The sequence below is a fragment of the Phasianus colchicus genome, chromosome 18 (genome assembly GCF_987193195.1).
Source record: "Phasianus colchicus chromosome 18, bPhaCol1.hap1.1, whole genome shotgun sequence".
NCBI classification, from domain to species: Eukaryota; Metazoa; Chordata; class Aves; order Galliformes; family Phasianidae; genus Phasianus; species Phasianus colchicus.
The window spans coordinates 7187493-7210275 of NC_143453.1; the positions used below are offsets into that span (position 1 = coordinate 7187493).

Sequence of the window (22783 nt, forward strand, 5' to 3'; positions counted from 1 at the left end):
ATCAGCTGCCAGCCCTGCCAGATGTGCCTGCACTGCTTCACCTGCAGTAAGGCAGTGCATTGCTCCTGCCCCAGGGAATGCTTTTGTCAGAATGCAGCTGTTAGACTTCAACAGGGGGGAAATGTCAAGAAGCACCAAGTGCTACTGCAGCAGCACAGAATAATTCATCCCTCCCTTCCCTGGAAGCTGTAGCTACCAGAAAAAAAATCCGGTTCTCCCAACGGGGTTAACCCGCAGCACGGCGGATGTCCTGCTGCCACCTGATGGCAGGCAGTGGTTAAAGCTTTTCAGAAGACGTGAATTCATAGGCTGGGTAAAACCCTGTCTTCTCGTTCTTTCATCTCAGTGATACAAAACCAAAGCTGCACAGCACTGCTATTAGGGCTGAGGGGACGTGGGGAAGCTCAGGGTGGCACTAGGAGCAGGTGATCCCTCCCCCAATCCTCTCCCTTCAGTGCCAAAGGGACTTGGGGACCAAACAAAAGAGGCCACTAATAAGTTTAGTAAAATCATTTATATACACTGATGCGTAATATTTACAATATAATACTGATCAGAAATAAACTAACATGTTACAGGTAACACTGAAAAGGAGAAATGCAAATGTTTTCGTACACAGGAGTTGAATGTGGCAGATGAGGACAGATTCAGGTTTCTATAAGAAAAATGTGAAAGTGTGACAGCAAAACTTTGACATGTTGCTATTTCCAATCTTTCTCTAGTCAAGTTCTTCTAACCTTTTAATATATATACCTTAAATAATCAAGTCACAGGAGAAGTCAGATATACATAAAGTTTTGAAAAATTCAAATGATTTGAGACTTTTCTCTTAAATAAAATTCTAGGAAAACAAACAAACCAACCAACCCAACAACACAGCTTCCCCATTTCCTTTTAGTGTTTTTACAAAGAATGTCGTCTTTGTTCCCACACAACCCTTCCATCTCAAGATATTTACAATATTCACAGTCTGCTGTAAAGCATCAGTAGATTGTTACCACTAAAAGGCTACACAATCAATATAAGGTATCCTGCATTCACGTCAACTGAACAGAAACACAAAAGAGAAAATAAAATATCACTATAAAATACGCAAATGAGATCAATTCAAGTGTATTTGATTTTGAAATCTAAAACGTAACTTTTTCAAGAGCTAAAGAATCAGTTTTGCCAGAAGTAAAACTATTTGACCTTGAATTTTCCTAATCTGTCCCTCCCTGCCTCCATTTTAGATCAGACCACTCTCAGTTCTCACAGATACTAAAATCAATAGCAAACCCATAAAAAAAGCAGTTCCTCATCACCAAAGCCCTTAGAAAATGTGACTTCCCTTCAGACACCAAAACACAATCACAGGTGCATCTACTCCCCTATTGGTAACTGCTCTTGGTAGCACAAAACAGGCTGAAGCAATCCCTACAAGCATCAGTGCACAAGCCTTGCTGTCTTTAGCACCAGATCAATCTGTCAAAGAACAATCCTGTCCTAATGTTATACTCCCATATATGCTTCCAAGCTGCTTGGAGCTGATCAGGCTGTGGCATGGCATAGCTACAAACTGATCCATGTTTCTGGCTTGCAAGTTCTGGTTCCCAACAAAGTGCCAGAATGTTTTCCTCCTCAGAGGGCAGGGTTGCAAAGTGCTTTTGTGGGGAATTTTCTGGCTCCTATTCAAACTCTGTTGATTTCCTTGTTTATTTATTTGCCATACTTAAAAAGTTCCCACACAATGAGATATCTCCCCCCAAAAAAGACAAATTTCAAGTTATAAAGGAAATATCTATAAATTTCAAGACTGTGCGGATGTTGGCATGGTCTGGTATTTAGGACTAGGACAGAAATGCATATATGGCCTACAAACTTGCTGATGCAAGATCAAGAAATGACAAATACTCATCTCCTGCCAATTCCCTACAGTTGTCATTGATGCATGTCAGTACACAAATATTCCATGTAGTGTCAGAAGTACAATTCTGGCTTATGCCAAAACTCCCCGATTCCATCAGAAAAAGTGATGGTTAGCTAGGGACTGTGGTTCTCAATCTGCAGTAAATCAGGCATTGGAAAACTGTCAACAGGATTAAAAGAAAGCTGATAAGGTGCTGATGAAGAATGGGAAATGAAATATCTCCTTCATGTAGAAAAACTGAGTTACCGCTTACAAAATTGTATAGAAAGAGTCAGACAGTGGTTTGCCATCCAAGCTAAAGGTTACAAGGAAGTCTGTTATAGAAAAGAGACAAAAAAGGAGGCTGGACTGCCATAAGAGGAAACTGGGAGATTCATGGCTCAAGTTGGTAAATGTAAACCCAAAATTAATGAGCTATGAAATATAACAATAATGATCAAGAGTCAATACTAATAGCCCTGAATTGGCACTTCAGTCTGCAGACCAAACTCATTCAACGTCTGCACATGTTTGGTACCAAAATATCTCTATAAAAAGCCTTCGACCAGTCTCAAAGAAAGAAAAGTGTCAGCAGGTAGAAAACTAGAAATATGTACAGAATCTTTTCATTTGTCTGTTTCGTTTAAAATAAAAAAGCAGCTTTTGGAGCCAATGTTCCAAACTAGTGTAAGAATCTGCCCTCGTGGTCCAGGCAGCGTAAGGACGTGTCAAGGAGCAGCCCTGCATCTGTGGCTCCACCAGGAGGAGCTCGAAGGCCTCAAAGAGATGGGGAGCTTGGACTCCAGAGGGTGACACAAGAGAAGGATCACTGTGGATTCACACAGCAGTACTAGGAACCTTGCCACGATGATCTCTTTCAAACAAGAGGATAAGTCTGAAACAAAGTGTTGGATCTTCTAGAGAGGAAAGAATAGGGTGCAACACACACAGCTTCTGATCTGGAGATGAAACATATGGACCCCATACTTACTGTTGTCTGTAGAAGATCCCATCAGGAAAATAAAAACAGCTTGTACGTAAGTAACTAGAACATTCTTTGATTCTGCTGTTGAAGAGTATGATACAAAGAGGAGCCTTTTGCTGAACGGCCATTAGGAAGTTCTGAGGAAGATGGGTTACAAGGGAAAGAAAGGCAGCTACTGATCAGAACTGAAAAACACAGCATATGGACTAGCATATGGACTCAGGTGCCCTTGGCAAGGCCAAGCGTGGCTCTGGGGTCATCTAGCAGAACAGAAGGCTATTTTGTTGCCTCTACATACTCAGAATTTAGGTGCAAAAGGTAGCTATGAAGTTTGTATTTCACAGCACTTGCTTCAAGTACTTACTGAGCAGGGTGTTGAGAAACTGGCTGTCTTTTTCATATATATAGTCACTGCAGCTGGCTGTATGTATAGCAGATGGAAGGCAGCTTCTGCAACTGGTTATTAAGAAAAAGAATGGTTTTTAACAATATAATTTGCCCCATTTGGGGGACTTACAATTAACAGTACGTAAGTGATCATATATACCTCAAGGAACTGAGTTTTAAAAAAATATTACAGTACCAATGATTTTTTTTGTATCTACAACTATACAGCATTTTCAAGCAGTATGGAAATTTAATGAAATAATTATGATTTATTAATTTACATAAAAATACTTTTTACAGTTAAAGAATAAATCTTAAATGGTAAAAAAAAAATATAAGATTAAGAAGCTCCAGCTATTGAGAGTCATGGGAGTTTGTCTGCTCTTCAATAACTTGCTTTACTATTTCTGCCAGTTTTAGTCGATCCACTTTATCAGTAAATCCTCTGCCTGAAAGGAAAAGAACAGGTAGTCAGCAGGTGTTGGGCACAAGGAGGAAAGTCATTACTGCTGGCATCGTACACTGGTTGGAGACAAAGCACATTTAGGGCAGCATTTGCAGGGCCAGCAAAATAAGTTAAGATCTCTGGCTCTGCTTAAAACGAAAAAAAAATATATTAAGGAAGAGACATGGCCAAGCCTTGTGAACCTGGCTGACACTATGCTCTGTTATGTCAAGGAGCCATTTGAACAGCCCCAAAAGCAGCTGGCCTAGTTTAATTCCATTTCCTCCCTGAATTGAGCAGAAGAGATGTGCTGACAGAGATAAGGGCAGCAGCCTCCAACAGAACGGGGCTAATAAGCAGCTGGAAGGAAACCAGCTGAAGCAGTTTCTAATGTAAAGATCTATCTATCTGTGCTAAGTTTGTAAACAACCTGGTGCCTGTGAAAGCTCTACCCTGAACCTCAAACAGGAATTTTAAAGCAGAGCTTCAAGCCTCAATTTCTAAAACATTCATGCTGGAGAAGGGCTGTAACGTATATCAGCCTGGCACAAACTCCAGTTTGTTTCATTTCCATGTAATAAGGTCCCTGCTCCCACCCATTCACCAGCATTAGCACCAGTCTCCAGGGAAGAGGCGTTCCTCACCATTCCAGCTGAAGCTCTGAAGAGTGTCTCGCAGCAACTTACACTCCCGATTATACTTCCACGCCTCCTGCATCACTTCATTCAGCTTCTCATCCTCATTTTCTCCTGTTCAGGAGAACAAAGATAAACAAGAGCTTTGTCATTCTGCCTTTCAGCAACATCCAGCTCTTACTAAACATTATGTTCAGTTATTCCCCCTTGCCTCACACAAACTGGGAAACTGGCCTGAAGGCAAACATCCTATTTGGAAGTTAATTTTAACAGCTCCACATGTTGCTGTTGACACTGTTATGCATGCACCAAAACTACAGTCCACAGAAAACATCCTCTCAAGACAGACTGTCAGTATTGACACACTGATCCTGAGGCACAGGAAAAGAAATCAGTGCCTGGTGTATTTAGGGATGGAACTTTCTTAAAAGTGGCAACCTTTACCAGCCTGTGGTAGAATGCACTGAGCAATCACATCTCTGAGCTTTTCCAGAGCCACATTGGAGTCATTACTTCCATTCTCCGGGTCGTGGATGTAAACACCATCCTTTGGCTTAGTGCTGCAAAAGAACAAGGAAGGAACAATTATAATTTGAATGCGACTCATGTCTGTTACTCATTGCATAACTGTACCAGCAGAGAACTCTCTTTCACTGTCTGGAAAGCTGTGAAAGGGAGCCAAATTTAGCATTAATTATTACAACATGCTGCATTACGAGACCATTTTAAATGAAGAAAATGAAGAAAAATAAATGTTAATTCAAATTAATTGAAAGGTAATCCTAAAATTGATCATTCTGGTTTTCAAATAGGTAACCAGAACAAAGAGAGGTTACCTTTTTTTTTTTTTGTAAACAAATGATAAGATCTGAAAAAAAAATTGCAATTCTTTCTCCCATGTTGCCTTCTCAACATCTGACTCATCTTCTCATAATGGATCTGTTCTGCTATCATATAATACCTATTCCCTCTCCTTCCTCACTGCCCTATCTTGGAAGAGGCACCATATCATGCAAGTATGACTTGCTCCAACCACCCGCTTCTGCATGAAGAGTGTGGCAACCAAATCAGAAATTCAGGAGCACAGTGACAATCGAATGAACCCGTAACATGTTTAAAGTCACTCTCCAAGCATCACAGCTGCCTACACTCTGATCTTTCAAAAACAGCTTTAGAGAGTTACCCCAGTAATTTCCTTTTGCGCAGGATAGGGTTGTTGACGGAGTGAAGGGGTTTGAGACTGACTTTGAGGTCTTGGATTCGCATGTTTGCAAGCTGTTCTGCATGAGCCTGTTGTATCCCTGCAACCATTGCCTGGAATGAAAAGAATTATGCTTTGTGAATTAATGGACAATGTTAGCTATGGCCGTGATGTGACAGACAGCCCTCAAACCGCCCAGAAGCTATCCAGCTCCTCTGTGCAACATTCTTGATAAAACAAAACGTTGTTTAAACCTTGTCCATCATCAGCTGGGCAGAGGGTAGGATATTATCCAGTGCCTCAGTGGAGTTGAGCCAGGGATGATCCAGCACACCTTCGATGGTCAGCCGCTCCTCCGGTTTGACCTTCAGCAACCTGGGAGAGGAATCCATCAGTCCATAAAGAGGTCTTTGGGGATGTATAATGCCCGGCTCCGTGTGATCAGAGCACTTAGCAATCTCTATACATTAAAGAGACCAAAAAAAGAAACTGCTCCTAATAAACCAAAACCTTCAGCTGACCTCAAGGCAGCCCGACTTTCCATCAGCCTCCCTGAGCCTTGCTGTGGTGATATTTTAACGCAGTCACAGCTCATTCGGTCATAATCAGCAATTCAGTGTAAAGAAAGGCACCAAAGGCCATTTTGGTAATACCTGCATTCAGCTGAACTCTATATTCACATCCTCCCTCATGGGAAATTATCTTCCAGACAAGCTGGAAATGATCCAAGCCAACACACCATAGAAACGCGTGTCTAAAGCTCATCTGCATGACAGTCTATATGCAGACCAAGGACTCTGGGCATGGTAAAATAAGGCAAAGCTTCAGAGCTCAAAACCTGTTTTCTGAATTAACTGCTTTCACTGGGCAACCCCTTTGCTTTTTTTTCCCCTCTGTAAAAGCCTCAAATAATGGATGCTTTGGCAAGCTACAGTGACTCAGAATGAAAAGGAACATTATTCTGAAATCTCTGAAAAGCCCTCTGAATTAAACGTTACTGGAAAGACACCCTGGAAAGAGATTATGCAGATAAACTCACGTTCCCATGATAATCACTACTGTTTAATAGAAAAATAACATTTCACACAGAGCGCTGACAAGTATTCCAAATGTTTAAATTAGGAACAGAACGAGTTGATCAGTTTGTCACACTTTCTCAGACAATACTCCAAATCAGCTTCCTGGCTGCAGAGCAGAACTGTTTAATGTACCAAGAAAGTGGAAATCACTTTTACAAAACGTCAGCGAGACCACAGGCTGGCTCGTAACATTTCACTTGCAAGGCCATGCTGCCAAATAGGCTGTCAGTTCGGTGTTAATCCAAGACACATGCCTTCCTTTTTCATCAGTTTTCAATGTCCTCATCTATACTCAAGCAGTCCCGCTTGTAAAGCTTGGGGTCAGAAATCAATTTGACACGCTTGAAGGGAAATGGCCTCCTGAATGCAAAATAGGCTCTCCAGAAGCCTTCATGTGAATAGCATACACATAAATAAAATGTAAGCTGCTCCAAAATTATATACATTCTAAATGTACTCCTGCACTGTAAGCTCAAATTCAGACTCTTTGGCTGAAAAAGACAGACAGGAAAGCGAGTCTTGATAACATTACTCAGAGAATTGAGTGAAATGAACTGAATCCAGGCGACAGCACTCCATGAGTTTCATGGCCTTTTAAAACACAATGAAACCTTCTGACTGCTGACCTCAGTTTAAGCAGAATTTTCACTGCAACATAATCTGCAATTTATCTGGTGAAAGATTTGGGCCCTCCTGTGCTGCTATGAACAGGACTCAGCACCCTTTCCAAACTATGTTAAGACGTGGAGGTTTTAAATACATCACAAAAGACAGCAACAGTTTAAAACTGTATAATAGATTTTTTTTTCTTATTTCTATTGCTTTTATCCTTCCAGTTCCTCTGGTGATACAAAGGCAATAAGTTCCTCTTGCTTTCAAAAAAACTAAGTGAAGTCAGCACATAATCAGTGTTACATTCATGCTTTCAGATAGGACCACTGGATGACAATGTTTGAAATACTTCAAACAAGAGATGTGTGCTTCAGGAAAACCAGCTCCCAAGCAGCATTTAAAACAAAATACCCACAGTAAACCTCATCTCATAGTCTGACACCTTGTGACAGACCTTAACCTCCCTTCAGACTCTTTTGAAACCAGATATTAGCACACAGTTCTGAGGGGGAGAGCTATTGATGGACTCAGCTGGCCACTTTCTATGAGCCACCCAACTGCCCTTTGGTTTTACAGGAGTTTGGACATTGCCACAGGAGCTGTACACCTGGAGAGGTCCACAGGTGTGCAGTTGGTTACAGAATAAAAGCACAATGCATTCCAGCAACTTTGGGGTCATCAGAAATTGTACACAGAGAGAAAAGAAAAGGAGGGAGAGGGGAAAGTATTTACCAAACTTCTTTTTGCTGAACACAGGAATTTTTTCAGCTGTGTGTGCTGCAGACAATTCACCCCACCGCTGGAAAAACAATCCCTTTGTGATAAGGCACTGTCAAATGATTTTCCAATTTCTTAATATAAGCACAGAGCAACACAACATTCTCCTCAGCTGACTCACTTTCGCACAATGTCTTTCGCCATCTCTGAGATCTGGCTCCACTCTTCCTCTGGAAATTCAAAACTTCCTGTCATGATCTTTTTCCGCATGTCCTTTGGAATTGTCCGACTGTGGTGTTTGGAGTAAAACGGAGGGTATCCACACAGCATCACGTAAATAATGACACCCAGGGACCACAGGTCACAGCTCTGAAAGCAAGGAAATGATCACTTTGGGGTGCGATTTGCAGCAATGCACCTGTGTTAAATGCTCTACATCATTCCCTATGGACACAGGAGCACAGCTCCAAAAAAAAAGAACATCTGAGCATCCTCATGGATTTGTTCTTCCTCTCTTATAAGGTCATAACTCCATCAGAAACATTTCCTAAGTATTTTTCTCCCTTTTCGCTGCTGGATGTTGTGTTCTTTCCTTCAAGAGGATAATACCTGCTCACTATTTCTTCCTGCTCGTTTGGTTTAAAACTGCATTTGAAATTATTTTTCTGGAAAATGTGCTGCCAAGCTGAACTCTTCCAACACTTGAGCCATCTTGTTTACAGAATGTGCTCCTATGACTGCTGGGCAATGGAAACCTGCATGGAAACTACAGTGCGTCAGAGGCCGGAGCGAGCTGCGTATTCATTACCTCTCAGGATAGCTGAACCCTTGGCTCTGAATGTCAGAGTATCATTCAGTCGTTTTTTTTAAGAATGTGATACTAGAGGGGAAAAAAAGAAGAGAATCTAGATATCCATGTGTTCACAACCACTCTGAAGAAGGGAAGAGGATCGTAACTGCCCAGACTTTAATGGGAGCACATCCTTAGAGATGCAGCTCTGGTATCGCTTGGTGCAGGCTGGGGCTGGAAGGATTGGCTCTGCATCATCACCCACCTGCAATATTTCTTTCCTGCATTTGTGCAGGGATCTTCTTTTTTTTTTCTGGTTGGTTTTCAGCCCTATCATTCCCCTATCAGGGGAATTCTGATGGCTTATAGCAATACAAGGAGGGTCAGGAATATGCAGACAGGAGAATCCTGAGCTCCAGCTGGGTGCAGTGGCTGTGGAAAGCTACCTAAGGGCACATTTGGGGAGCTGAGGGGCTGGAGAGGTTCTGCAATCAGTTCCAAAGCCAGAAGCCTCTGCAGCTGCACCATATTGTCCCTGGGGACGAATTCTGCACTTCTGGTTGTGAAGCCACATGGACAAACTTGGCAAACAGAACCCCCAGCTGCCAAGGCTGGTTTCTGACTGGATCAGCACTGACCCAGAAAAGGGATTTCGAAGCTGTGACTGTTTCCTTCCAGAGGGAGCACACCTGGATCAGCTCTTACTGAACATTAAACCACAGCCTTCATTTCTGGCCACAGAGTCACTCCACATAGGTATTTGTGTCAGTCAGATGGATCTAGAAGTCTTAATTTCTATTTAGCCATGTGATTTTTACTGTTTTTCCAGTGACTAGAGATAATTTCTAATGGCACCAATAGGATTTTAGATGTGCAAGTTGGAAACAGGTGTCTAAATCTAAATTCTTTCTGGATATGGTTCTGAGATTTTATTTTTCAAGAGTCAGCCTCCTCTACTATGACAAACACACACATCTGATCCAATGCACACACAGCTTAACAAAAATACTCAGGAAATCACAGATGTGTTTTTTCCTCCAATTTACATCTGTGGGATGGAGCTGCTGATCATGAAGGTGAATCACAGCCCTTTCTGCCAGGCTCTGACTTGCTGTGGAAGGATGGGGTACCTGAGAGTTTAGCACAGTCTATTTGGGGAAACCAGGCATATGCCAGAAGTTGTTTTTGCAGTGAGTCACACTTGGCAAGGTAAGGATGAGGCTGTTCATTTCCAGTCAGTGCCACCATGACTGAAAGCAGTTCAGAGTGACCAAGTAGTACTTTTTAAATGAAACACATGCAAACAAATTCACTTATCACACTGTAAAACCCAGGTGATCAAGGCACTTATTAGCATGTATGTAAACTCTAATTGATACCTATTTTCAAAACTTTTCTATTTTGTACAAGAGCATGGCCCATATTTTGCTTTAGTTGCACTGGACAAGGTTATTTGGCTCATTAACGAAGAAAACAGCTGTGAAACTTACTAATATGAACAGTAAGCAATCAATTCCAAGTGACTCTACTGCACCTACCCTTTTACAATGAAAGAGAGGTCCCTTGGAAAGGGCTATTATCTGAGATTCAGCCTGCTTCAATCCACAATAGTGCAATACTCGATCCTGCCTTGTGAAGTGAGCAATGCTGATATGGAGGAAGATGTTTTGCAACGACCAAGAAAAAGTTCAGTCTTTCAGCACACATTCTGTCAGAACTCTGCCAAGACTCCAGCAGCAGTTGTTATTGCCCATGGTCTCCTGCTTCAGACAACTCAATGTGCTATCAGTTATCTGTCAGAAGAGCCCTGATGCAGATGAGACACCACCACTGTCTGACCAACATAGCCTAAACAGTGCTTTGCACATCCAGAAACTGCAGCTGGCAGCAGAGAAGAGGATTCACTTGAATGGAGGTTAAAGAACTTCCCACCTGGTCTCTCAAAAATGTCATTAACGTTTAGTGATCCTGTTAACAATGAGTGCATATTTTCCCTTTAATTGGAGGATCATTAATTAGGCTGGGACCAAATTCATTCAAATTCCATTATTCACTCCATCAGAAAAAACACAGATCCACTCCCCTGCTCGCTTGTCACTTCTAACCTGACTGAGAAAGACAGCTACCTGCACAGATCATTATTTGTACCAGTTCTCCCAGTCAACTGAATGAAACCTGGGCTGGCCCTAGCACATTTAAGGGGAGAAATACCAATGTAGATGTGAACACTCTATTCCTTCATTCAGAACAGTTAAATAAACCACACATTTGAGAAGTACAGCCCCAAAGATATTATAGCTGAAGATACATACATATACCAGAAAGCAAGCAACATGATGTTTCCCTCCAGTTCCCTGTAGATCCTGCTTTTAGCTCAGTGTGAGATCACAGAATCACAGAATGGCCCGGGTTGGAAGGGACCTCAAGGATCATGAATCTCCAACCTCCCTGCCACATGTCTATCTAGTTAGATGTATGGCTGTCACAGAGACCAGAACAACTTTATTGCTTCTGGCTGTAAGTGTGTGAAATTTGAGGACGATAAAGTTTATTGTCTTAGGTGATAAACTGCACTTATAGACTATGTGTACAGCATCTAAATCTGTGGAGGGAAAAAAAAAAAAACAGCAAAATGTTTTGAAGACACTGACATGCAGACTGTCTCATAGCTTACCTTGTTGTACGTGTAAGGTGTTGGAGAGGTGGGGATAATACCAGATTTTTCTTTCTGATGCCGCCTTTGTGCCTCCAATACCTGTTGTCATAAGAGGAGAAGATTGCAAAAAGCACACAACTTACAGACACCAGAAACAAGATGCCCATGCCAAAGATGTTGGATTCTTTTCCACTAGTGGCCTTATGACAGCTCTTGAACACTCTGCCAGGCTCAGCCTGTTCTTCCTAAGACTAAATGTTTTGAAACAGGGGAAAGATTCAGCTAAGCAGGAAAGTAGTGCTACAAAAACCAGCCTGTCTGCAACTATAAATTATGTCTCAGTGCATAATGACAAGGGAGCCAAGTCAAAGTCAATTGGTAAACCTCTGACACTGCCCTCCTCCTAAGCAATTGCCTTTATAGAACTTTATTGTTTCAGCACATTCATTTGGAATGTAATTTTGTATGAGCCTGAGCTGCAAGGATTTGTGAAGCAGGGACTTTTTCAAACCAACCACACAATATGGGAAATCTGCATCGCGATCTCCTATTCTGATCAGTGTACCACTGCAGCACTCAGTCTTGAAAGGTTGCCCCTAAACATCTACTCAGGACTCCTGCATGCAGAAGCTTTTAATAAGACAGCAAGGGCTTTTAATATTAGATTATTTTGAAGGCACAAGCAAAAGGTCACTATCCCCCTATAACTTAAAGCCATAATAGTTTGTTACCTGAGGTGCTACGTAATATGGAGTGAACTGTGGTGTCATCAAGTCACCTTGGTCTACTTTGGCAAAACCAAAGTCACACAGTTTAACAGGTGCATCCTAAAATGAGATGTTGCATTACAAAATCAGCTTTTCTACTACATCCTTAATGCTTCCTACTCATCTTACCTTTACCCCATGTATTCCTGTTTTGTATTTCTACACCTATCACCCCAGCAGATAAAAGATGGTAAACCAATCTTTGCAACAACCATCTTTGTTCTCTTGGGCACTCTGGGTCAAAGCAGTTGCTTTCTCTGCTTTGGAAAGAGCCAAATGCACGGTAGGGAGGTCACTGCATGTGCAGGTTGTGGGCAAGAGAAGGAAGAAACTTGTGGCATGGTATGCACACTTCAGTCAAAGCAGCTACATCACTAGTATAAAACATCCTAATGACATGAGGGGCGGAGAGGATTTTCCCCGTGACCACACAGCAGTATGGAAACATATAAAGCCAAAAGTCATTCCTTTTTGTCACCAAAATATTGCATTAACATCAGTTTACGTTTTTAAACTATTCTGAAAATCACCACTGAGCCATTTTTATAGAATTCAGCAGCAAAAAGCAATGCCAAGTTTTAATCTTACCAAAGAGTTATCCTTGAAGAGGAGATTCTCGGGCTTGAGGTCTCTGTGTGCAATGTTTAGTGAGTGGCAATGCTGCAAAGCCAAAGCTATCTGAAAAAGGGCACAACAAATCAGCTACAGTTATAGAACTCTTCCTTCAGCCTGGAGAGTTATTGTAGCTTTAAAAAAGACATTACCAAACATAGCCTAGGCCCCAACCTTTTTAATTCTGCTTGTACACCCCTTTTTGTTTGACTAAATCCAGGCATTATTACACCTGCCAGAAGTGAAATGGGTCATGACAGTGTCCTTTTATATGCTGTTGCAGCCCTTGGGGGTGACTGAACTTGCTTGCATGCTCTCCAGTGATTATGTAAGTCAAACACGAGTTCTTGCCTCAGTACTTCAGCAAAATATTTTACTGCATTTTAACAAACTTAACAGTTACTACTCAGGCAGCTTTATTCTTTAGTTCTTGAAGATACTGCCTGCAGCCTATTCATTTCACATAGTATTACACAGAAATGCATTACTCGATTCTTTCAGAGGCAACTTCTTACGCTGCCGTGGTTTAGAAAGCTGTAACCTTGTCATGAAAGCTCTACAGACTGTACACATCTGAAAGTGCAACCTGTTTAAAGGAAAACAAATCACAAATACTTAAACAGCATTCCAGAAACCAAAGTAAGGCAAAGGCACATGATCCTCATTTGCAAGTGTTCCTCCTGTAGGATTATACCCATAAGCAGCACTCTGGGTGAAGTGCTGAGTCCTTAAACAACTGCAGATTACTGTGACAGAAGAAGTTCAGTGTTAACTTAGCTCAGAAACAAATATAATGAGTATTCTCAGATGCAGTGAGGGAGCCTTGTGACAAGGTTTTAGCTATTACTGGGTACAAGGAACCAAGATCAGTTCAAGACATTGATGAGAATCACCTTAAAGAATAAGGCTTTAATGTTGCTTCCAAGGTACATTTATAAGCACTGCTTATAAACAATGCTTATAAATGTTAACACAAAGAGTTACCTGGAGCATGAATAACCCAAGTGTGTATCAAGTCTGTGTTCAATGTAAAGGTATAGTTTTAAAAGAATTTTCCAACATGTTAACTGGCTTGCACTGCCAGAATCAATCCACTCAAAGGACATGACAATAACGTGTCAAGAATAATTCTGTATTTACACCTAATCTCTTTGCTGGATGAAGCCAAAAAGGTAGCAGCATTATTAGCATTTCATTAGAAATAACTCAAAGCACAAGACAGAATATTAAGGTGAAATTATTCAGCCCTCTTTTTTTTTTTTTTTGGTCTCAGTACCAAAAACATCATCTGCCCAACAGAGGAGAAAGGGGGTGATCAGGAACTGGATATATTCATAAACAGTGGTGTCAGTTTATACTAAATGCTGTATAATCTCATCTCATGTTCTCTTTCCTTTATCCCCTACATGGAATAATGCTTTCTGGTTTGGTGCCACAAGTCATCCAATAGCTTGGGCTTAAAGGAACAAACCCACCCAGAACTGAGAACTGACACTAGGGCTCCCCACACTGAATCCCACAGTGACCCTTCTGCTTTGTCATCCTGCCTACTGCAGCTGGATGAATTAGTCACAGCAGATGCACTGCTAAGCCACAAATAGCCCATGGACACTAAAATGTTTAGTAATAAACACTGAGCCTCTAAAATCACAACATTCAAGAATGAGCTGCCTAGAGAAATGGAGAGGGAAGGACGAAATCAGAACAGCACAGAAAACATGAGCTATAGTTGGACAGTCCTCTTGGGTTCTTCTACAAAACTAGACACAGAACTCAGATGGAAAACCACTGATGCAGGACACGAGTTATTGTCTGCTACCCCATTTAAGAGCAGAAACTCTAAGTCTCTGTCACAGCCAAGAATGATTCTCAAACTGGAGCTCAGGAGCAAGCATTGTCCGGTGAGAGCCTGTGGTGGATGGAATGCTTTCAGGACAATAGTGAGACATACAGACAAGGATTGTGCAGGAAAGAGTTCTTGTTAGTGAAGTTCTATAAACCATGTTAGGAAAACCACTGCTAAGGACAGCAGACAATAGGGTCCCAACACAGCAGAACTAGCCCACACCTTCAAATTCTCTTTCCTTCTATTGAAACTTAAGCATTGTCAGATTATAACAAAGCAGGCAATGATCATTTGATCAGAACTGAGGATTATTTTAGCTTTCTTTTTTCCCACCTCCCCCCTGCCCCAAGAAATTGTTAAATACTTTAGCCATTAGCATTCATGGATTTGCTTATACATGGGTGTTAACTTGCCTGCTTTGTTACTTGGCTTGCTTGCTTCTCAGTAAAGTGCCGGTGCTGGCTGATTCTGTGAAATAGCTCTCCCCCTTCCATCATCTCCATTACAATTAGGAGCCGAGCCCTGTTCAAAAGCATTTCATTTTGTTACATTAAAATTAACCAAAAGAAGAACAGAATTGCTAAGCTAGTAGAGCATACTTCATATGTACAGATGCAGGCCAAAAAAAAAGAGACATACTCGCTTCTTCTACAGTTGTTCTAAGCCATTGTTTCAGTGACTTTGTACATAACCTGCAGATCTGTTGGCTCCCACCACACTGACTCACTGATTGCCAGCCAGGAGCCCACAGTTTGCTCTTCATGCTGAGAACCCACCTCCAGCTGGAACAAATCCCATGGACATGGGCACGGGTGCATTCAGACAGATGCACGCAAGCTGCACCCACATCTTCCACCAGCTTGGGTCTGGTAGCCATTGAGATGCACTAATGTGCAACTCCACCTCCAAAGAGTAATAATGCAGGCAGAGTGCATGAAACTGCGCTGACTTGGAGAACACCTACACCTGTTTGCCTCCATCCTTGCCTAGCTAGCTGACTGCATGCTGGAGATGCTTGTGGCATGGGAGAAGCAGGAGATCGAGGGTCATCTTTAATGTTACTCATCTACTCTGCTGTACCTCCTGATTTTAATTTACAGTTTTACTGCCGTAATTGCAAAGGACAAAGTATAGAAATCAAGGAGATGAGGACTGGCAGAGCCTCAAGAAATTGACTTCTACTTCTCCTATATTTTATCCTGTCAACCAGTGCAGCTGTCACAGAATGGATCAGTGCAAAACCTCAGAAATGAAGATGTGCTCAAAACCAGTAATGAAGGATTCAAGTTTTTTTTAAATATGTAAAGGCCTGGGTGTCAAGAACAGGAAAAAGTAAATGTTGCTTAGCCTGACGTACAGAAATCACGTTTGGAACCCTCAATAAGTGTTCATTTTGGCCACACTGATTGGAAGGGGAAAAAAAGCAAGCAAACTCCACTATACCTTGGCCTAAATATGGAAAGCAAGCTGTGGGAATGAAACATGCTGTGCAGTCTTACCTTGGGCTGGATTCATGTGGGAACTGCACACTGTTAGCATAAACTTCAATAATTTGAACAATATTTGGATGTGTTGCACACATCATGTGCAGACGTACCTTAAAGAGAAGGGAAGAAACATTACTGTACATAATGATGTGTATCCAAGCTGCTCTGATCCCCTCTCCCCCTCAACTGCTGCTCAGCACTGCTCACACACAATGTAAAATTCTCCTCCAGTTATTCAAAAAGCTAGAAATATCTAAAACACCTAAATATCCACATAAGTAACCAGCAGCCATTACACACTGAGACTAAGACAAAAAGTTTGTGCTTTGCGAATCCATTTGTTACAGACCACAGAATGAAATCCAGCAGTTCCTGAAAAAGCCCAATCTTTAGGGCTGCTTTCTTGCTGCTCTTTGTTTTTAATTGCTAAGACTTTTTTATTTTAAGAAATTTAGCAGTAGAACTAGCTTTAAATTAGTAAAGAAGATTAGACTTAAGCTGACACTTATCTTGAAATTCAATAATAAAATGTGACGTTTCATAATTCTACTCCTCTTATGTCCAAGAGCATGAGTGTAGCACTCACGACACATAGAAGGAAACTCATCTGCTCACACTTTCTGAAACAGGAACCTAAGGAATGCCACCTGATTTAAAATGATCTGAACTGCAAGGCTTGATGCTCTTCATATCCAAACCTTCTTCCTCTGGGAACTTTAATGGAGAATTTAGTCCACAAATGGAAATTGCCTGAACCTTGAGGACAATTAGCACTTTTTTCCCCCCCACTTTCATGAAAGCTTGAACAGCTGTTCATTATTTTAAAGAGGCTGATGGTTTGGTGCATTGGCACACTCATCACCCTCAGCAAGTCACAGACGGTATGGGTCAGCTTCTTTAGTTTCTCCTATACAGACAAACCCAAACGATTTCATGTGCAACTTGAGGCGTTCTTGGCAGCTCTTACAGCAGCGACATCCAAGAGTGAGATGTGTGGACACAGAACGACACCTCAGCTATTCGTGTTACACTGCATGGGACAGAGGCAGAGCTCTGAAAAGTCCTCTTGCACATACAGCTAACGTAGAACATCCAGGGCTGGGAAGACCCGTGTCCCCACCCCCATGCTCCAGGAACAAGCCTGGAGGACTAAATGAAAGGAATCCTGCACAGCAAGACCTGCAGAACACAGATATTAAACTGCTGCAGCAGTTCCTTAAAAGGGAAAGCCTTTGTGGAGCGTCAGATGGCAGAGAACAAATAAAAACTGTACCTCATTTCTAGCTTTTGGACGATCAAGAAGGATTTTCAGTGCAAAGCGTTCTTGAGAGGATTTTTTCACGCAGACTCTGGTATTACAGCAAGAAAATTATTTTGTCAGCAAGAATGTTAAAGAGACACTTCAAGCAAATTGATGTGTAGTTACAAGGAATGCCCATAACATGGGATACACAGCGCACCATCACCGTATCCCAGCTGAAAGCCTCAGCTTTTGGCTTTCCACATCAACCAAACACTTTCTGCAGAACCACCCAACACAAAGCTCTGCTTTCAGCAATGCAGGAGGAGTGCTTCAGAGCCGTGGTAACGGCTGAATGTTCTCCTTCTATTCATCCCCAAGAGCCATTTGTGATGAAAAAACCCAAAGCACACAGAGGCAGCCTGAGCATCTCCCATAGAGGATGGCGTCTGCAATAAATCAAGTGTTTCTGCACGGATATCCTGATTTTGAAGGGCCACCAGCCGTGCTGCACACGTTTTTTCTCTCTTCCCCCCATTTAATATTAACAATTGAACTACGTCAGAGGGCAGGGCCCTATGAACAGGCAGCAAAAAGCATCGAGAACAAAGGGATATTTTAATAAAGATCGGAGGCTGTGACAGAAAATGGATGAGAAGTCAATTGCTCAAACAGAAAGATAAATGGTGGCTGGGGACAACAGCCCACCAGGCTCCCACGCATTTGTGCACAGGCGCTGGAAACAAATTCCTGCTCCCAAAGGGGAGGACGCTTTGTTTCCAGCTCCTGCAGTGATCACAAAGCCACACGAAGCCTGGTGCTGGGTGCACACTCTGCTGGGCCTCGTGTGAGGAGCTGAAAAAGCAGCTGGTAAAGCAGCACACGGTGCTGATGGTCCCAGCACTGACACTGGGATGGGAGCAGGGAGGTGGGGCAGCAGGAGGACATCAGTGCCTGAGCTGCACTTCCCAGTGCCACCGGGTCACAGCCGATCCCTGGGGCTGCTTGGTTTCAGGAATATGGCAGCAGTGAGCAGAATTTTTACTTCCAGCACACCCAGCAACAATTCCCTGCTCACACATCAGCTGTGAGTATTGAGATATTTATTTGCTTGTAGAGCCTTCAACACCGCCATGCCTTCTGCTCTTTGCACACTTAAAAGACATACTCACTTCTGCACACCTGAGATTACGCACAGATCCACAGGTACACTGCCTTACCTAACAGGGCCACTGATCCCAGCTCCCAGCTTCTGAGTCCAGTTAATGTTGTACTCCTCTAAAATGGAGGTTTCCTATTCAAGAAGGAGTGGGGGGAGGGGAAAGAGGAAAAAAAAAAAAAAAACAACACCAAAATTACTACAGCCCTTCCCAAACACCCAGCTCAGCAGCTGATCTGCAGATAGCAGAGTGCAGACGGAGCCTGTTCTGCAGTTCTGCTTCACCTAGGAAAATTAAAGCTAAGAGCAAATGCTCACAGAATATAGCTCAGCAGAAAGTGATTTCTGTGCTGCTGAGGCTGCTCCCCCCGGCATTTTGAAGCAGGATTATTGAGAACAGCAAATGGGATCTTGCTGCTCTAACACAGTAAGCGTATAAAGGGTATTTCTCCCCCCCCAGCCCTTAAATCCAGCTCTCTTCCTACAAATGATCAATTGCAAAGGTCCAGTTACAGCATTATCACATCCTTCTTGGTCATACAGTGTAATGGAAAATCATTTTTCTGTTCTTCAGGTTTGCAAACCTTTGGAATCATTATACTGCAAATTAACTGCTGCATGACTCGTTTTAGCTTGTCTGAGAGTGAACCAAGCTCATGTTTATAATCCTTTTGTCCAAATCCATACAACCAGGGCAGGGGTTTGTTATGACACAGCCTGGGTGTGGCTGTGTTTAAACATGTCCTAACATTTGTGGGGTGCAAATGGAGCACTGAAAAATGCAGACTGGGTGCAGAATGGTGTGTGCACACTGGGGGTCACAAATCACACACGTGCTCAGAATCAGCTTCCAAAAAGCTCTGCTTTCTGATCAACTCCAAGCAAAGGAGGTGGTAGCAAAAGCTGGTTCCAGAGATGCTTAAAGAAGCAATTAAATGCTTAGAAGAGTCAACCACACATAAAGCAACTTTTTGGGGTCAGATTTTCTGCCTACATTAATTTTCATTCAAAACTGCAGCACTTCAGCATCCATTTGTGGTACAAATGGAGGCTGAGCTGCTGAAGGCATGGACAGACCCACAGGTTGTGGCCCCACTGACCACACTGCAGCCAAACTTCAAACCACGTGCGTTGGAAACAAAGCCAGAGGAAAGCTGATCTTTAAGGCAAGAGCTGAAGGGCTTAGAGAGTGTAAAAGATAGATATAAAGAGAAAAAATAACCTGGAGTGGACACTGCATAGATCATAATGATAGCATGAAAGGAAAAAGTGATAGGTAGTTTTGAAGTGGAGATTTTTGGTGGAGTTTTAAAATAAAGAGTGGGAAAAAGTAAAACCCCAGGAACATGGGATCACAGTGCTTTACTGTTTTCAAAGCAGACAACACTTCTTTGTGCTTCTATCAATTCAATTAACACAAATTTCACTACCTCGTGAGAAGCACATAAGGGAAAAGCCAACTTCAGTTTCCTGCTGCTCAGACACAGAGAACCACAGGCATCATAACCCGAGCAAAAGCACAAATTTCAAAAGAACGTTATTGAGTGAAACCCCATTTCAGCTGAGACAGGAGAACAAGGTGGAGGAATGGGAATTGGGAATGGGAATCAGATGAAGTGAGAATAAGATCTGGTAGTTCTCAGTTCCTGAAGAACAAACCCAATGACTGCAGCTCAGTCAATTTTTCATGAAGAAAAAATGTGTTTCCTTTTGCACGTTCTGGGCATTCACCATTGTTCTAAATAAAAACCCAACTTTTTTTCCCTGCCTTTTTATTTAGATTCAAATCTTCATTCAAAAGTAGCTTCCAAACTTGTGAAGAATAATCCATTAATGAAGAAACACTCTTCACCATTTCCTACTGATATAAAACAGTACTTGAGAACTTCACTGCTCCTTAATGTACAACACTGCTTCCATCTCCCAGTTCAGAAACAAAAGCTCCAAACCCAGCAGCGAGACTGTACAAGCTGTAAATCAACACTGACTCATACCATTCAAACAGAGTGAAATATTTGAATCACCCTGATAAAAATCTGCCCTCTGAAAATACCAACATCTATTTCAGCAGCGCTGCCCCAGGGCTGCCTGGGTGACATGGCCCAGCAATCACCTGAAGGAACTGAGGGATCCGGGCTGAGATCAAGTGATGGTAATATAACATGCTGAGGACTCTCTGCAGTCTCTGTGCAAAGTGTCATCTGTCACAAAGCCTGGATGGCTTCATAAAGGCTTCCTTTAGTAAATGAATTCCAAAAGGATCTATCTAAAAACACCCCCTGTATTGGCATTTGCAATCTTCTCTGTTACTTGCCACTGCAGGATTTATCTTTACAAAGCTCACTGAGCTCTGATAGTGATAGGACATGGAGTTATAGATTTAAACTGACAAAAGAGAGATTTAGCTTTGACATTAGGAAGAAATTCTTCAGCATGAGGGCAGTGAGGCTCTGGCACAGAGAAGCTGTGGATGCCCCATTCCTCTAAGTGCCCAAGGCCGGGGTGGACCGGGTCCTGGGCAACCTGATATAGTGGGTGGCAACCAGCCCACAGCAGGGGGATGGAACTAGGTGACCTTTAAGGTCCTTTCCAACCCAGGCCATTCTGTGATTCTGTGATTCATTCTATACAAAAATATAAATAAAATTATCAGCAAGAGAAGTCCAACACAGTTCTTCACTGCTGAGGTCCAGACTGATTTAAAAGATATGGGTTTTGCATTTTGAACAAAACAAGCTCAAAGAGGGAAGAATTCTGAGCCCTGAGTTCAGACAGCTCAAGCTGCAACCTAACCATGACATCCAGCACCAGGCTGATATGCTGGCTCCCTGCTTTGTTCTCAGTCTTAGCACAGCGCAGCTGAAGCAGCTATCCAGAAGACTTTCAAAACAGAGAGTTTTTAAGTATTTCATATAAAGACCTTTATCAGAGCTGCTGGGTCTGCTCCTGCCCCTCTCAGCTCAGAGGGGTTCAGATCAAGAACAGAATCAGGAAAGTACATTGGGTTAGAAGCACCCATCTGAATGCAGAACTTATGTCAGTCCCACCTTGGAGAAGAGAAGGCTCCAGGGAGACCCCACTGGGACCTTCCAGGACTCAAGGAAAACTTATAAGCAGGAGTACCAATTTTTTTACACAGGCAGATAATGACAGGACAAGGGGCAATGGGTTTAAACTAAAAGAGAGGAGATTTAGGTCAGATGTCAGGAGGAAATTCTTCACTCAGAGAGCAAAGAGAGTCCAGAGCTGTGGGTGCCCCATCCCTAGAGGTGCCCGAGGCCACGGATGGGCCCTGGGCAGCCTGAGCTCGGGGGCAGCCAGCACATGGCAGAGATGGGACTGGGGGGCATAAAGGTCTCTTCCAATTCAAACCATTCTTCGATTCTTTCAGGCATTTTGCTGAGCTCTCTGCTACACAGATACTAGGTTATAATTCAGGTTTGATTGAACGTCTCCTTGCTGGTGTAAGTTCTGTGTTTTGAGGTGGTGACTGCAGCAGAAGCTGCACTGACCGTGTGCACATCACTCACTGAACACGTGGCGTTGTCCAAATAACCCTCTGCATCCTCTTAATCGCCTTGAGTGGGAAAATCACAACTTTTAAAGTGCCCTACTTCAAACTTTTCCCACTGCTCCCTCCCGATGTCTCCTGCCCAACCCCGAAGATCGGCTCAGGGGATCCCTCAGCGCTGCTCTCCCGGCTGTCAGCGGTCCTTCCCAGGTGACCGAGGGAGACGACAGCAGCCGAAGCCCCACGGGCACCGAGAAGCGGCCACCGGCGTCCACCGCGGGGATGCCGAGAGCCGCTCCTTACCTTGATCGCTTTATCCATTTCGGGATCCCCCGACATCCTCCCGCGGGGCTCCGAGAACCGCCGGCCCGTCCTCACCGCGGGCCCAAGGGCCGAGGACCCGAGGAGCAGCGGGCGCGGGGCCGCGCTAAGCGCCGGGCAGCCCCGGGGGAGCCTTTGTGGCCGAGCCGCAGCGCCTCATCCCCGGCCGGCCGGACCGGAGGGGGCCGGGGGAGCGCCGCAGGAAGGCCGGGGCCGGGCCCAACGCCGCCGCTCAGCCCCGGAGCCGCCGCCGCCGCCGTCCGAGAGCCGCCGCCGCCGCCGCCCGGGAGCCAGACATCGCCGGCACTCCGAGCCGGGCAGCCCCGCCGGGCCGCGCAGCCCGCCGCGGAGCTCTCGTTGCCGCCGCACTCGATGCGGGAGGCTGCTCCGAGCCCCCCGCTTGCTCTTGGATCCCACCGGACAATTTTAGGATCCTCCGCCGAGG

General features: G+C 43.4%; 1 protein-coding gene across 2 annotated transcripts; it reads right to left on the reverse strand.

The window, feature by feature from the left end:
* Positions 1 to 495: 495 nt before the first annotated feature.
* MAPKAPK5 (MAPK activated protein kinase 5) lies at positions 496 to 22782 on the reverse strand. 2 transcript variants are annotated; one of them, XM_031592504.2, is made up of 14 exons: positions 22321 to 22782; positions 18568 to 18641; positions 17381 to 17456; positions 16120 to 16217; positions 15034 to 15142; positions 12751 to 12840; positions 12127 to 12222; positions 11414 to 11494; positions 8131 to 8318; positions 5796 to 5916; positions 5524 to 5654; positions 4785 to 4900; positions 4350 to 4454; positions 496 to 3709 (listed from the first exon to the last, which is right to left on the reverse strand). In XM_031592504.2, the coding sequence occupies exons 1-14, from the start codon at positions 22354 to 22356 to the stop codon at positions 3615 to 3617; spliced, it is 1416 nt and encodes a 471-aa protein (XP_031448364.1). In that variant the 5' UTR covers positions 22357 to 22782; the 3' UTR covers positions 496 to 3614. The 2 variants fall into 2 exon arrangements, with proteins under 2 accessions (XP_031448364.1, XP_031448363.1); XM_031592503.2 differs by having other exon boundaries at positions 4779 to 4900.
* Between the last annotated feature and the right edge of the window lies 1 nt (position 22783).

What these genes read in the sequence shown, in the direction of transcription:
- MAPKAPK5 (XM_031592503.2), bottom strand. Translation starts at nt 22,356, where the DNA reads ATGTCGGGGGATCCCGAAATGGATAAAGCGATCAAG. An exon ending in CAAGCCAAGTAACAAAGCAG is followed by an intron (nt 12,841 to 15,033) that starts GCAAGTTAACAC and finishes GCCCTTTTTCAG; the next exon opens with ATAGCTTTGGCTTTGCAGCA. An exon ending in TCTACCACAGGCTGGTAAAG is followed by an intron (nt 4,455 to 4,778) that starts GTTGCCACTTTT and finishes TCTCCTGAACAG; the next exon opens with GAGAAAATGAGGATGAGAAG.